At 40.3% G+C, this 16832-nt stretch overlaps 1 protein-coding gene across 1 annotated transcript; it reads left to right on the top strand.

The window, feature by feature from the left end:
* LOC129353801 (NLR family CARD domain-containing protein 3-like) lies at positions 1-16771 on the top strand. Its single transcript, XM_055023239.1, is given in 10 exon segments — positions 1-339; positions 5738-5862; positions 6327-6475; positions 8737-8805; positions 8808-10560; positions 12193-12372; positions 13237-13410; positions 15175-15348; positions 15869-16021; positions 16492-16771. Coding segments are annotated over 10 exon segments (2946 nt in total). The 5' UTR covers positions 1-177; the 3' UTR covers positions 16499-16771.
* The last annotated feature ends 61 nt before the right edge of the window (positions 16772-16832 follow it).

Here is a 16832-nt window from a genome sequence, read left to right as displayed (position 1 = left end):
ACCAGAACTTAGAATCAAAGAGGAGATCCGAGTGGCGGAATGTTTACGAAGCAACACAAAATGACACTTTTATTAAAGCGCAGCTAACAACCTGCATGGGTCCAGATGCTCGGTCACAATATGACACAAATAAATAGAAAAACCAACAACTTACCGAGCAAAGCAGGTCGGTTTTAAATGAAATACAGAAGCGGTGTTAATTATCTTCTTCTTCTTCTACTACTACAGGGTGTCAGTGGCGGCTGCAAACCAACTTCAGGTGCATTACCGCCACCTACAGGCCAATCAGAGAAGCACTCACCTGTACGGTCAGAAGAGAAGCTGGAAACGGAAGTTCAGGTTTGACATTCAAGTTTTTATTGCTTCTTCTACTTTTATTTAATATTGTCGTTCAAGATACGTTTGCCCAACGTAGAATACATGCAATGCACATTATGCAGGAAAAAATTATCTAAAATCTGTCATACATCATTATTTGAATGCAAGCGTTTAACTTTGTGTTGAAGCTGGTGGATGAGAAAGAGGAAGCGCTGATGTAGCCACAATTACTGCAAGACCTGTTCATTTATTAGTGCTAAGAATCAGAAAGTATTGTTGAGAATTAAAATTCTATTTCAACAGTATCTTGGGATGTGGAAGAACAGCTGGAAGAAGTGGCTCATTATTTGGCCTCAACTTTGAAATTGAGGCCAAATAATTTCTTTGTGACATGACAAGTTCAGAATGAATGACTGTTTTCAAAACTTACAATTGGGGTCTATTGATTAAATTGTGGTCAACAGTTTAAGGAGATAGCTCTCATTAGCTTTTATCCAAAGATAACAGCTGCAGGTGAAACATTTTGAAACAGAAACAGAGAATAAACTAAAGAAAACCAAGATAACTGATTCCCAGTAAGATAAATGAAGGCAGATTCTTCTCCTGGGTTCATTGAAATTTTCTCTGTCAGTGTGAACCAGAAGCAGCTCCAGAGTTGAAAACATCCGCAGTTGAAAGAAATTCAAAGTCAATTATTTGAATTCCTGAGAGGGGCCCAGTTCTGCTTCTATTATTATTATTATTAGTATTATTATTATTATTATTATTATTATTATTATTATCGCTACAGTTCTGATACAGACTGTTGGATCTATTACCTAACACTCTTGCGGACATTAATGAGGACACAGGGAAACGGTTAAATTTTCTTATGCAATCTTCCAATTGACGGAGAACTCTGCCCAGAGTCATCCCGTTATCTCTGTCTCCGGACCAGTTCTAACGTGCTTCTCTGCAACTGCATATTTTTTACATTGAGGCGTAGCTTAATTACAACATTTGCATAGAAGGAGTGGCAAACACAATACACATTCTCAAGGTACTGTCTTTGCGTCTCCTGATGTCACAGTTGTTTGTTGTCTCTCTGGACCATAAAACTAGAGTTTCTTGGGAAATCTAGCCTTTGATCCACTCTCCTGCTCGGTGTCAACTCTTTCTCCCTGGTTGGCACCTGTGGTGCCCTTGTCCTCCTGTCAGGGCAATTGTGACTGCAGGCATTCTGCTCCGTTCCCGGGATTCTCTGGTTCAGTTCCCTCTGGGGTCGTAAAGTTCAGTTCCCGAGACTCTGGGTTGTTTGCAAACGACCCATTCTCCTACCAGGCTAACTGTCACCCTGGCCTCCGTCTCCAAAGTGACAAACTCATTGCTTCAAAGATAAAAGAAAAACAGGTCCCAGGGGCAAACAAAGATTATCAACCTGTATAGTCTCCTAACCTTGAATATTTATATTTGTATTTATATAAAAATCTAAAAGACACTCTCAGTGAGTGCCGGTTGGAGACATCTCAAAGTTCACAGCTCACACAAGCTGATTATCAGCAGCTGTGGGTCTAAACTCTGATGCTGAACAGCAGCGTGACTTCAGTTTCATCCAATTATATCGATCAAATTGATCATTATTCAATATATATTTCTAAGTATCTGTTGTTTACCTTGTGGTCTGAATTATTTTAATTATACATTTCCATCTCTAATCACATACAAGTCCGAAATATATTGATTTCTATCTACAGGATTGAGTCAGAACTGTTCGTGAAAAGTTGAGTTTATCAGTTTTGAGGTGGTTGGGTGAGTTCATACTGCCCTCTGGTGGTGAAATATCGCAACAACAGACATTCGTCAAGTACATTTTTGTTTTAATGTTCACTTTTATCAAGTCAGTTCAAGTCAGCATATGTTTAATGTCGTTAAATAAGAGTCACTGCAGGTTTTTATTCAGTCTGATTCTGATCAGAAAAAACGTCCTGCAAAGAGTTTAACATAGCAGCTTTATTTTATTATTTAAAACTCTCTTCATTACAACAGTGAATTAAAAAAAATGTCATAAAAAATTGAGTCAGAAAACGGTTGATAGAGTCAGTTTTTCTCTAAACTCCACATTAAGTGGATTTTAAACGTAAACAATGCATTATGGAGACCGTAGTTCCTATTGTGGCCACCAGAGGCGGTTTGTTTTTCTTTCGAAAAAGTTTATTGATACTTGGGACATTTTAAAAACATGGCATTTATGGCAGTTATCCAGAAATTTTTTTTAAATCTTTCTTTAAAATACAGTCTCGTTATTTAAATTAAACTAAAAGCAGATAAGAAACAAGAATAAAAAACATCACAGTTCAAAGTTATGCAGGACCGGGGTCCGGAGTCACCCCGTCCTTCCAAACAGTGATGGCGCCCAGCGGGGGTCCACCCTGGTGCTCCTTCCCACCTGCCTGACACTGAGAGCCAGGCCGCCGCTGCCGGGACCTCTGTCCACGGAGGCGCAGGCGATTCTTGGTGCTGTGTCCTCGGCGCGCCACCTGCAGCTCTTCTTGCTGCCGCCATCCGGATCACAGCCACGGGGGGGATCTGCCTGCGCCTGCTCACCAGCAGTTTTCTGGAGGTCCAAATGGCGTCTTTGATGGTGGCTAGGGTGAGCCACACCTCTGCAAAGTCTGTTTTTGTAAATTTCTGTTGGCTCACCCCGTACAGCATAAGCTGTGCATTGAGGACCCCCCTGCCGGCAAGTGTGGGAATTGCGAGGAGCCGGCCGTTGCCCACAGGTCCTCAGCAGCGCTGCACTCCCACAGCAGGTGCCTCACCGACTCCGGCGCGCCACAACCGGTCCTGGAGTCTGTTTGGGAGGACAGGATGGCTTACGTTGCGCCAAACGGTGGTGGCGTCCCCGTACAGGAGCCCGCGCACTGGGGTAACTGGTTCCCGGTCCTGCACAACAGAGATGATAAAACGGTGATTAGTTAAAACCCAGAGGCGGAAATACCCCGCTCTGAATTTAGAGGTGTTTGTGGAGCTGCAGCTGGTTTCTGACTAATAAGTTGATTACGTTTATATCTTTCTCATTATAAATATTATTATGGTCTGTCGAAAGAACTGACAGCTGATTTAACAAATAGATGTCTTATTTGAGTATAGATATGTCTATATTTCGTAAGTAAATCTCACACTTAAGTTTCCTGATTAAATAAATAACTGGTTTGTTTGCCAACATGGTGAATTTCCAGTTTAGATTCAGGAGAATATTTATGGAAATTGTATTTTTCTGGAAAACAGAATAATTGTGATGATTTGGCTCCAGAACCACATTTTACTGTTGATATCATATCCTAAGACATTTACACAGTCATGATTTCTGGTAAAATAATTAACAAGCTAAAATGAACTTACAGGTGAATTCAGTTAATCGTGTTTACTTTGAAAAAACCTTTTATATTTAATTTTTCTCCATTAGATATTTTCATCCTGCTCTATTCTCTGATCTCAGCGGGTTGGATTTGATCACAAGCACATTTTATTGTTTCTATTTTTCAGGCTTTGATTCTCAAATTTATCCACGGTTAATCTTTTGGGAGGATTTTTGTGAAGTAAGTTTAATTTTCTTTTCCATTTATTAGCCTGCAGTGACTTTTTAACAACATTAATTTCAGTTGATTTTATTCGACCTGATAAAGTTTAATGACTTCAGCAAATCATCTGGTTGAGTAATTAATCAATCCTCCACCAAAACCTGTTTGTTCTGCTGGTTTTCTGCTGAATCCATGAAAAAAGCTGATCAGTTTTGGATCTGCTTCATTAAAAGCAAAATCTAAATACTGAAGGTTTTCAATCTTTATTCTAGTTTTGTTGTTTCACTCTGTGAGTCACGTGAAGTCATGTGGAAAAGAAACTGAAAGCAACTTTGGGTTCCTTCAGAACAGCATCCACTTTGAGTCGCAGGAGGAAAACAACTTGTTGACTTGTAAATAACAGTAAGTGTTGCCGCTCCGTGTCTCTCCGTGTTTCTCTCGGCTCTCTGGAGCCTTTCTAACCGATGAACCACTGCAGCTTCCCGGGTTCTCCACCACCGGGTCGCTCGGCTCCAGTTTACTTGATTAACTTCCTCATCTAGACAGGATTAGTCACGGGTTAAATAAAATGCTTTATTGTGAACATTTTACAATTTTACTTCACTAATAGGTTGATTTGTGGTAATAACACTGTTACTGATGATTGACACATTTGTGAGGTAAAAATGAAGATTAAAGCCGCACAGCGGCGTCATGCATCCCTCGCAGCCAAGCGCTGCTCGGCCTTTTGGCCGCCGCGGGTTGAGGCCCGCATGTTAGTCAACTCAGGCGGTACTTATGGATCTTCACAAAAGATCTGGTGCAGATCGGTGGATGTAGACAGGAGATATACAGTCAGTTTTCACAGGATGAAACCCATATAAATCATAGAATAAAAGTAAAACATACTGCAAAAAAATAAAAAACTGGTGACTGCCTGTTAAAAGTGGGCAGGGCAAAGGTGATGTCATCAAGTGACCATGTAAATGTGATCAGGACTGGTCTGCAGAAAGACGTCATACGAAGTGTGATGCAGCTGTGATCTTGCATTTGGAAGTTATGAATCTTGATGTTCAGGGAATAGTCAAAGTTAGTTTTCGACCATATGGTATTGAAGGAGACCCAATGATGATCAATCACAGTAACTTTGGTGACTCAGTGAGTTTCTGTGTAGGAGATAAAACAGTTTATATTTTCATGGCGAGTAGGTGAACTTTGACCCCTGGTGACACCCCTTCAGCATGCTCAAAAACTCACAGTTTGATAACTTTAGATGGGACATGCCTTATGAACAGACTGACCGAGTTTGAAGCCGATGAATCAAAATCCCTAAGGAGTTCGATCAAATACGAAGGCTGTAAACGGCAAAAATGGGTGAAAATCGGAACTTCAATCCAAAATGGCTGACTTCCTGTGATATTGTGATACTGCAGCTGTTTACCCATGATTCCTTGCAGTGGATCCAGCTGGCATTTACCATGATTCCTTGCAGTGGATCCAGCTGGTATTTACCCATGATTCCTGCAGTGGGTCCAGCTGGTACCTCAGCTGGATGCTGTGGTCCCTGAAAGCTGCTTTGTGACTCTTTAGCTGAGAGGAAATCCTGCTGAGCTGCACACAGAGGCTGACATGTTGCTGAGATCCAGCTGGACCCGGTTCTGTTTGGAGGAGAGCTGTGGACCCGACCTGAGCTGCTGCTCCCTCAGAACCTCCTGCACACTGACTCCCTCCATACAGATTTACAGTAGAGTCAAATGTTCACTCCTTCATTCACCTGATTCACTCTGATACTCTGAACACATGATGGGAACCAGCTTTCTGCTTCCAGTTACTGGAACTGGATCACTGGGACTGACTGGTTCTGGTTTCTCTCTCAAAAGGTCCAGAAGATGGAAGATCTGGATCTAAAAGAACCTCCAGGATCCATCAGTCCATCTATGAGGAGTGACTGGTCCAAAGAAAACAACCCAGAGTTCAGTAATGAACCTGGACCCTCAGACAGAAAGTAAGAAACCAGTTTCTAACTGATTCATGTGAATCTATAGAGATAAAATTTAAATTAACTGGTTGATCTCAGTGTTTTAATAAACAGTAACTTAATTTTCTTACTTATTAATTTAAAGTTAGACATGAAGGATGTTGGTCAGTAAATTAGTTTGAATGAAGGTCTGAATGAATTAATATGGATTAAAATGTTGCATGAAAACAAAAACATGTGAGGAGCAACAATTCAGATTGTCTGTAAACCCACTGAAGCAGTGAAACCAGCATCTTCCAGACTGGGAACACTGGCATCAGTCATCATACCAAATATAATTCAATGAAGTACTTAAAACCAGAAATCATCAATGTTCTGAGGTTCTGTTCTGACCCAGTTTCTGGTCCCTGGTTCTTTGTGGACCTTCATGAACATGTCAGCTCCAGCCTGTTGCTAGTGAATATTTCAGTGATGAAGAAATGTCTTCACAGGAGGAGCTTTAATGAGGAGGAGCTTCCATCTTGCTGTGCTTTGGGTCAGAATGTTCTGATGGATCCGGGCTGTACCAGCTGCCCCCAGTGTGGGAAACAACCCAGAACAGGATCTGGACTGACAGCCAATCAGAGCAGCCGTGCTCCAGGTGAGACTGAACATGTCCAATCAGAGCTTCTTCCTTCCAGATCCACGTCTTTAGTTGAGATTTGGACATTTAAGGTTTAAAAGTCTTTTTGTGGTCAGTAACTCGACTTTAGAAACTATTCATGTAATTTCAGCCTGTTCAAAAAATGGCCACAAGATAAATGTACAAATTTGACTTTATTTTGTTCATTTTAAAATGAGAAGTGAAGACTCTTACTCTGAAGGGTCATGTTGCAGCAAGTTAAAATAATCATAATATGATGAATCTGCACATTTTAGTTAAAATCATAGACATTGTCAAGCTCATAGCTGAGGGTTTCTGTATTTTATGTTTTCTCCTACATATTATATTATTTCTAAGTTATTTAAGTGCCATAAGGTCTGTATTATTATCATTATAATAATTATTATTATTGTTTTTAATTTAAAATGAGCAGCTCTAAATAAAACATTTCATAGAATCAATTTGATGATTCTTACAGATAATTTTATTTGTGTTTCAGCACATTATGAGTTTAAGGGGGATGAAATAGCAGAAAGGATGGCTCAGGGTATTGGTTGATATTAATGTTATGTTTAGAATAACAGAAATAAAGTGAATAATAAAACAATAAAAGAAAGAGAGGTGACAAAAGTTCTGGGTCAGCAAATTGCCCACCTGCCAATATGATTAATCTGATCTTGCTGAAAATGATTTTTATTCTACTTTTATTGGTTATTATAGCAGGCCGTTAAGGTTCTGCTGGAAAATTGCATCTTACAATTCAGAAAATGACTAAAGGACAATTCCACGTAATTTCTCACTACCTTGAGCATCTTTAATGTGATCTACTTCAAAAACTAAAATGGTTTTCACGAGGCAGAAAGTGATTTTGAGCAACCTCAGAGGTCACTGAAGTCTCTGAAAAGCTCCTGGTTCAAGGTTGAGGTTCAGCCTGGAGATGATGGTAAATGTAGAATATAATAAGGAGTTATGTTACAGAAAAGCTTCTTCAGGAAGTGAATAGTTTGTGATCCAAACGTTGTTGGAGAACAATCAGGCAGATGAATGTGAGGACAGCAGAGCTGCAGCAGCAACAGAGGAGTGGAGGACAATCTGGGGACCAACAACTAGAACAGAAACCTTTATTCACTCTGACATTATAACACAGACTGCATTATATATATTTACAGTATGAATGCAAAATGTAATAATACTAACAATCTGAGGAAAGTCATTTTAAATGTGAACATTATCGACATAATGAGTCATTTCTTTGGCAGATTAACGCTTTTTCTCCAGATTTCTTTCATAAAGACTGAAAAATGAAGGGTGGAAACATTTTTCTGTTTCTATAAGGACAATGATGACATGATGCAGAAGAGTTGATGTTACTGAAAACTCCTGGATTCAATGACTCTGATGGTTTTGTTCCAACTTTATCACTGAATCATGTTTTTTACTACAGTTGTCTTCTGTGTTTCATTTTATTTTTAAGTCTGAATTGTAAATGTGTGGCAGTGAGCATGTAGAAACAGTAAAAACAGAGAGAGAATGAAAACATGTCCATACATAGAGTATGGAATATTCAGAACAATTCAAAGAGCATCAAATGTTATAAAACTGCGTTTTGAAGCCAAAATACCTTAGAAATATTCAGAGCCAACCATGAGAATCAAGTCATTTCAAAATAAAACTCAGTTTCACACAAAGACGCAGCTTAAATGTTTGGCTGTTGAACTGAATTGTTCAAAGTGGCAATGAAGTTAATAATCTATCAGCAGCTTCACAAATCTCTTTGATAAACATTACATTACTAAGACACATTGAAACAAACCTTATCGTGGCTTTTTTCTATTATTCTTTTTTTTCTTTCTCCCTGAAGGATAAGTTGTTTTTTTGAGACATTGTTTTGCCACTTATCTTCTGACCGGAGCTTTGGATGTTTGGATCGGCTCTGGAAGCACCAGGTCTCTAAAACTATGATTTCTACATACATTATCAAATATATTGTAACAAATCAATTCATGAGGAAATTGTGTGATTATGTCATTGTGATGAGATAGAAATTGATATAAAAAAAATTAGGTCCACTGATGGGGCCCCTTGGAGGCCCTGGGGCTGCTTAGTTTCTTGGGCCGGCTCTGAGACTGACGTTGGGATAACTTTCTCTAATTATTGAATTATGTTTCCTTCATCGAAGTTTATGAAGAAGAACCAAACTGGCCACTTTATTAGTCCAGCAAATTGTTTTTATTTTGTTTGTTTTATTTTTTTTTCAGATATTGTTGGTCTGTATCAGCCTGATCTTAAAGAGTCTCTGAAGATGAAGATCCAAAGTCTCTCTGAAGGCGTGCTGAACATGGAAATAAAACCGATCTGAACCAGATCTACACTGAGCTCTACATCACAGAGGGGTCAACTAGAGAGGTCAACCAGGAACATGAGGTCAGACAGATTGAAACAGCATCCAGGAAACAAGAAACAGTCAGAAGAGAAGACATCTTTAAAGTCCCACCTGGAAGAGATCAACCAATCATAACAGTGATGACCATGGGCGTGGCTGGCATTGGGAAAACACTGTTAACACAGAAGTTCACTCTGGACTGGGCTGAAGGCAAAACCAACCAGAACATTGATTTCATATTTCCATTCACCTTCAAAGAACTGAATTTACTGAAAGAAGAAAAGTTCAGCTTATTAGAACTGATTCATGAACGCTTCACTAAAACCAAAGGAATCAGCAGCTTTGAATCGTTCCAGGTTCTGTTCATCTTTGATGGTCTGGATGAAAGTCGATTTAGTCTGGACTTTAACAACAGGACAATGTTGACTGACCCTGAAAAGTCGACCTCACTGGATGTTCTGCTGACAAACCTCATCAGGAGGAAACTGCTTCCCTCTGCTCTCCTCTGGATAACCACACGACCTGCAGCAGCCAATCAGATCCCTGCTCAGTGTGTTGACATGGTAACAGAGGTCAGAGGGTTCACTGACCCCCAGAAGGAGGAATACTTCAGGAAGAGATTCAGAGATGATGAAGAGAAGGCCAGCAGGATCATCTCCCACATCCAGAAATCCAAAAGTCTCCACATCATGTGTCACATCCCCGTCTTCTGCTGGATCACTGCTAAAGATCTGGAGGATGTGATGGAGACCAGAGAGAGAGAGAAACTACCCAAGACTCTGACTGAGATGTACATAGAGTTCCTGCTGGTTCTACTGAAAATGAAAAGGGAAAAGTATGAAGGAGGACCAGAGAATGAATCTATCTGGAGTCCAGAGAACAGGAAGCTGATTGAGTCTCTAGGAAAACTGGCTTTTGATCAGCTGCTGAAGGGAAACCTGATCTTCTATGACAAAGAGCTCAAACGGTGCGGCATCAACATCCAAGATGCTGCGTTGTTCTCAGGAGTTTTCACTGAGATTTTTAAAAGAGAGAGAGGGACACGCGACGTCTCCGTCTACTCCTTTGTTCATCTGAGCATCCAGGAGTTTCTGGCTGCAGTCTACATGCTCCACTGCTTCACCAGCAGGAAGTCAGAGGAGATCAAGACGTTCCTGAGAGACGAATACAGAGAAACATCTCTAGATGAGTTCATGAAGAAAGTCATGAAGAAATCCCTCCGCAGTCAAAATGGCCACCTGGACCTGTTTGTCCGCTTCCTTCATGGTCTCACTGTGGAGTCCAACCAGAGAGTCTTAGAAGATCTGCTGGGTCAGACAGAGACCAGTCCAGAAACCATCCAGAGAATCATCACCAACCTGAAGGAGAAGAACACTGATACAATCTCTCCTGACCCATTTATGAAGAGCACTAAAATATTCTCTTCTGGCCCGTTTATGAAGAACACTGATAGAATCTCTCCTGCCAGAAGCATCAACATCTTCTACTGTCTGGTGGAGATGAACGACGTCTCATTTTATCAGGAGATCCAACGGCTGCTGGATTCAGGGAAGGAGCTCTCAGAGACTAACTGTTCAGCTCTGGCCTTCATGCTGCAGATGTCAGAGGTTCTGGATGAGTTGGACCTGGAGAAGTACAACACATCAGAATCAGGACGACTGAGACTGTTTCCAGCTGTGAGGAACTGCAGAAAGGCTCGGTGAGTCCAGATGTTTTCATTGTGTGATGCTGATTCAGCTCTATTGTCCTCCTGTTTCTTCTTCTGTCTTCAAGTTGATTCTGGATGTTTTTGCTCTTTATCTACTTCCTTCATCCTCTGGATTTTTCAACCAATCAAACATCTAAACATTCAGCTCATCCAGGACAGATGCAGCTTCTGGTTTTAGACATGTTGATTATTTTAAAAATATTTAACTTTTTATCAATTTTCAGGTTGAAATGAATAAAAAAAATCCTGAACTCCAGAAAAGTTCTATTTTCTCTAAGATCCAATCAGCCAGAGAAATTTTAAACTTTAAACTTCATTTTTTTTGGATTTATTTTTTTGTTTTTATAATAAAAATGTTTTAAACTAAAACTCATTGAGCCGCTACTCCATTATATTTAAGGATCTTTGACTAACCTTCAAATAATCCTCCTCCCTCTAGTTTCCTCTGAGTTTGTAAATGAGACCAAAATGTGTTTTTGTCGTCTGGTTCCAGAAAAAGTTCTAGTTTCTGTCAGATCCTCCCAAAGCTCTGAGAATCTGCTTCCAGAGCTGGAACCATTTTCCTCATCAACTCTTCATCTGCAGCCTTTGTTGAAGCTGTTAGCTGTCCTCCATGAAGACCTGCATAGACATGAGCTTCAACTCTGGAGACATCCAGCCTCTTCTAGTTACTGGAGAACTTTCACTGCTTCACCATAAAATGCTGCTGGACCCAAACGCTCCGTCTCCTCCAGGGGTTTTGCTCTTCAGCTCTTTAGGAGTTTAGCAACAATTTCTCCTCACATCCAAACCTTTGTTCCTCTGAGACAATGGACAGACCACTGCAGAGACATGTGTCCCTCTTCCAACCAGTTTGTCCCAGTTCCTCTCAGATCGACAGTCTGAGAGGACGGTTCTGACCCGAAGGAGCAGCAGGACCGGTTCTGCTGCTGCTCTGCAGGACGACCAGAACAACGTGAAGCTTTTAGCTGCAGCAGGTTGACGACTGTCCACTTTCTACTTTGTTAAAGCATCAAATCCAGCAGATGAACGGAGACAGAACTGGAGCATCATGTGTTTGTTCTGCTCCCAGTTTCCTCTGTGGCAGCATTTAATAACCTGCTGCTGGGAAACATGTTTCTATACAATATATTACTATTATTCATGATGATGCAGCAGATATTGGCTCAACAAACCCAGAGATGCCAGAGGTCCAGAGCAGCTGGACTTCCTGTTCTGCTCACTTCATTTAGAACTCACTTCCTGCTTGATCTAAACGGTCTAGTCCAAGTCAGAGCTGTGAGCAGTTCCTCCTCCTCTCCATCATCTCCAGTCGTTTCCTTCATTCAGCTCAGTCAGCCTCTTCATCAGCTGCTGCAGAGAAACTGAACTTTCCTTCACTGATGATAGAAGATCTTCAACATCTGACTGCAGCTGAAGGTCTGAGGACATGAAGCCTGGACCAGAACCAGAACCAGAACCTGGACTCTAACCAGGAACTGCACAGATTCTCTGTGGGGTCAAACTCAGTAGATTGAAGATCAGATGTTGATCAGATGATGACATCACTGTTATCATATTTTAGTCTGTTTATGATCCAGATTGATTTCATTAGAACTGAATTTATTTCTTCTCTAATCACAGACTTGGTGACTGTTCGCTCCGAAAGGATGAATGTGAAGTTTTGGCCTCGGCTCTGAAGTCCAACCCAGATCTGACTGAACTGGAAATAAATCAGATCTTCATACTGGGAGGTGGAGACTCTGATATTAAGCATCTGGTTGAGATCCTGGAGAATTCAGTCAGTAAAGTGAAGATTCTGAGGTTTGTTTTCTCTATTTATACAATAAAATCATTTATTGATACTTTAATCAATAGTTAATCAATTTAATGTTAATATATATTATTTTAAAACAACCTGTTTAATCATTAGAATAAAATCTAAAACATTTGACCTTATTAATTATTTTCTTATTTCAGACTTTGAGATTATTGAACTTTGTTTTTCTGTTTTTCACTTTAAAATGTTTTTGATGAACAAAATGAGTAAAATAATTGAAATGCTGTGAATGAATGATGGAGATGTTTCAGTTTGGTAAAGATTCAGATGCTTTTATTTCTGATTCTTTACATCAGAATGAAATGTTGATCCTCCAGAGCCACAAACACTGACGAGTTCAAATCCTCATTAATGAACGTCTAAGAAACCACTGATTGTAGAAAAGCAATCTAGATGCAATGAATGAAAGTGAGGTTTGCAGCAGCAGCAGGTTCCTCAGCTTTGTCCTGAGGCTGTGGTTCTGTTGGGCCGGGTCAGAGAGGAACCGTCTCCTGAGGAAATAATGGCCTCCATTGGCTTTCAGCAGCTTTAATAGGAACCCAAAGGCCATTAATGAAGAACCTGACTGGTTCTGATCCAGTTACCAAGTCGGGTCTGATGATCAGGAACCAGCAGAAATAGCTCAACTCATCCAGACTGATAGAAAACTTTGAGTTTTTTTGTTGAACAAATGTTCTGGTTCTGCTGGTTTGGACTCTTTGAACCAGTTTGACTGGATCAGATGTTAGAATCACTTCATCATGTTTCTTTTACATTCAGGGAAATTAATTTATACATTTTTATTATTTATTTGTTCATATTTCAGTTTTAGTTTGCCTGCTGGTTCACATCTTTTATTCTTTATTCAGATTGGATGATTGCAGTTTATCAGAAACCAGCTGGACGTCTCTGTTCTCAGCTCTGAAGTCCAACCCGACCCATCTGACAGAACTGGGCCTGTACAGAACCAACCTGGAAGGTTCTGGACTGAAGGATCTCTGTGGTTTTCTACAGACTGAAGGCTGCAGACTGATAACATTGGTGTATGTAATGATATAATTATTGCTATTTCTGTGAATAATTCTATATAATTGATCATAAATCAAAGTTCATTTCTTCTGTTCTAATCAATATTTTCTGAGTTTGTTCCTGGATCCAGAGTTTAAATTAGTTTCTCTGTGTAACTGAGTTGGACCTGCTGATAAGAGGTCACAACAGGACAGCATTCGGACCCCAGTGTGTAGAAATCCCCTCAGGTCAAGCAGGTCAAAGGTCAACATGAAATGTCCCTTTATTGAAGATCCATAAATCCCACATTAGTTTTAAATCTTCTGCTATTAGTTGATGATGATCCAGTCCAGGTTTAAAGAGTCCAGGTGTTGCAGTGTTTTAACTAGACCAGATTAAAGATGCTGATAGTCAATAATTAGGTGGAATGGCCCTTTATCCACTTCCTGAGTCAGAAGATTCAATCAGAAACCAACTTCAGCTTCATCTGAATAAATCCAGACCACTGAGTTTTTCTCTGAGCTCAACAGGCTGCAGGTTCTTCAGGACATGAGTTTCTGCTCCCAGAATCAGAACCAGCAGAGATGCATCACATGGATCTGCAGCAGGTTGTTAGGAGAGGTTCTCCACAAGCTCAGACTAAAGGTTCACAGTCTGACAGAGACGGACAGAGAAAGTGGACTAACTGGATGAAACGGTTCCTAGAAACAGGGAAGCTTTCTGGGGACTTGACTGCTGCTCATATGGAGCTGCAGCACATGCAGCAGTTTGATGTTGGCAGGAAGCAAAACAAAATGGAAGCAAGTGATGAGTTTCCATTTTAGTGTCAATTCCACTAATGGAGCAATGAAAGTCAGTCGTCCTAAAACCAGTGAGAGCAGCTTCCAGAGGAAAATCTGAGTTTGTTGTGACAGTCAGACTCTATCAGGATGACCACAGTCTTCTGGCAGAGATCCTGGACATTAAGAGACATAAATAATATCAAGATGATTCATTAACAGTCCTGCAGGAAATACCGACTTTGTTAAAGTCATTTTGTTCAAACATCTTGATTCAGCTCTTATTTTGTAGGACAGGAAGTGAGGTCTTACCTTTGTAATGCTTTGTATGCAGCAAGCTTCAGCAGTTCACTGAAATCATTCTCATGTGTTTTACTGGAAAATAGATTTAAAATGATTCATCTTCACTATCAGGTTGTTCCTTTATGATAATATTCCCATTTCTGCAGCGTCTCTGATGAACGATTCAGAACCAGAACCAAATGACCCACAATGACCTCACAGAGAAAAGGATCAATATTTTCTAGTTGATGGTTCAGAAACTGAATCAGCACAAAATGATCAACTTTCAGAATGTGATGATATTATAAAAGGATTGAAATCAACCCGTTTCCATCTGTCATACTGAGCAATGAGCTGCAGTTAAAATACAAGCAGCAAGAAAAACATCATTAATAGATTAATGAAGAAAAACTGGAGCCATAAAATATCAGCAGATCAATGATGGACAGAGCAGTCGGAGAATCCAGAGCCTGGAAGGAAACATGGAGAGAAAAACATCCACTGAGTTTAAGATCCTCAGAAACTTTGAGACAAATTTTGACTTTCTTTGTTGATCAAATGTTCTGGTTCTGCTGGTTTGGACTCTTTAAACCAGTTTGACTGGATCACATGTTAGAATCAGTTCATCATGTTTCTTTTACATTCAGGGAAATTAATTTATACATTTTTATTCTTTATTTGTTCATATTTCAGTTTTAACTGCATCCTGTTGGTTCACATCTTTTATTCTTTATTCAGATTGGATCACTGCAGTTTATCAGAGACCAGCTGGACGTCTCTGTTCTCAGCTCTGAAGTCCAACCCGACCCATCTGACAGAACTGGACCTGTTCAGAACCAACCCGGAAGGTTCTGGACTGAAGGATCTCTGTGGTTTTCTACAGACTAAAGGCTGCAGACTGAATACATTGAGGTATTTTAATGATATAATTATTGATATTTCTGTGAATAATTCTATATAATTGATCATAAATCAAAGTTCATTTCTTCTGATCTAATCAATAATTTCTGAGTTTGTTCCTGGACTTGGATCCAGAGTTTAATTTAGTTTCTCTGTGTAACTGAGTTGGACCTGCTGATCTGAGGTCAGAACAGGACAGCATTCGGACCCCAGTGTGTAGAAATCCCCCTCAGGTCAAGCAGGTCAAAGGTCATCCAGTCTAGAAAAGTGAATTTCTGGAATCTGACAGGAACAAATCAATAATCAATGATTGATGCTTCAACACTTTGATCAGAACCTGGAATGATTTTATTGACTAAAATCCTCCAACACATCATGACCCAGTACCTGGTTCTGGTTCTGGTTCTGAAGTCAGCAGGTCTTTATTGAAGCAGCAGCTTGTTGGCATTAATATTCATGAGAATCTTTAACTGGTTCTGTTGGACTGGTTAACCTGCATCCTGTTGGTTCACATCTTTTATTCTTTATGCAGGTTGAGGAGCTGCAGTTTGTCAAAGATCAGCTGTGATTATTTGGCCTCAGCTCTGAAGTCCAACCCGACCCGTCTGACATATCTGAACCTGAGAGGAAACAAGCTGAAGAAATCAGATGTTCAGCAGCTGAAAGATCTCGTTGAGACTGTATGGTAAGTAAATGTTTGTAGTGAGTCCAGCTGCTGTCAGCATATTGAACTAAACCCAGTCAGCATCAAAGCAAAGATCCAGTGTTCCCAGTAAAGCTGCAGCTTCTCAGTGGGAGGAGAATGGTTCAGACTTCCTGATTGGACACAGAGACAGCAATCAGCCAATCAGAGGAGCAGCAGCTTGCTGTGTTGTTGCTGTGTCCATGTCTCCAGGACGTCCAGCTGGACTCCAGCGTCCAGCCGTCCAACATGTCTAGAGACAGTGGTCCTCATTCATCAAACAGCAGCAGATCTGATCTCAGACATGCTTCTTCTCTCAGTTCAACAGGAAACAACTGATCAGGTTCATCTTGGTCACAGCTCTGAGATCAGTCTGACTGGAAACCATCTACTGGATGTGCTGCGTCACTGACTGCTGCTGGAGAGGCTGGAAACACTCACTGATCTGCTCTCCTTCCTTCTTCTCTCTGCAGGTTCTGATCTCTGTAAAGTAGAGAACGTCTCTGTGTCCTGCTGATCCTCAGAGGTTGAAGGTGCAGCAGTTTGAGTCTAAAGAGACTCTGGATCAAGATGATGACCTTTGACCTCAGAACATTTTCTATTTCAAATGTTTTCCAGACGTCAATCAGGATGTTGAAGATTTTCAGTTTTATTTTTGGACTCTTTACTGGATCATCTGTAAAGAGTACATCTGTTTGATGATCTGCAGGAACAAAAGAGAGAAAAATACTCTGAGTTCATTAGAAAAGTTAAATTGAGTAGAAACATGAAACATTAATTTCATTAAAAACTTGTTAATGGGACAAATTGTAAT

This window comes from Poeciliopsis prolifica, unplaced genomic scaffold, assembly GCF_027474105.1.
Source record: "Poeciliopsis prolifica strain line A6 unplaced genomic scaffold, Auburn_PproV2 SCAFFOLD097, whole genome shotgun sequence".
In the NCBI taxonomy this organism is placed as follows: domain Eukaryota; kingdom Metazoa; phylum Chordata; class Actinopteri; order Cyprinodontiformes; family Poeciliidae; genus Poeciliopsis; species Poeciliopsis prolifica.
This window is presented reverse-complemented; position numbering and strand designations above follow the sequence as displayed.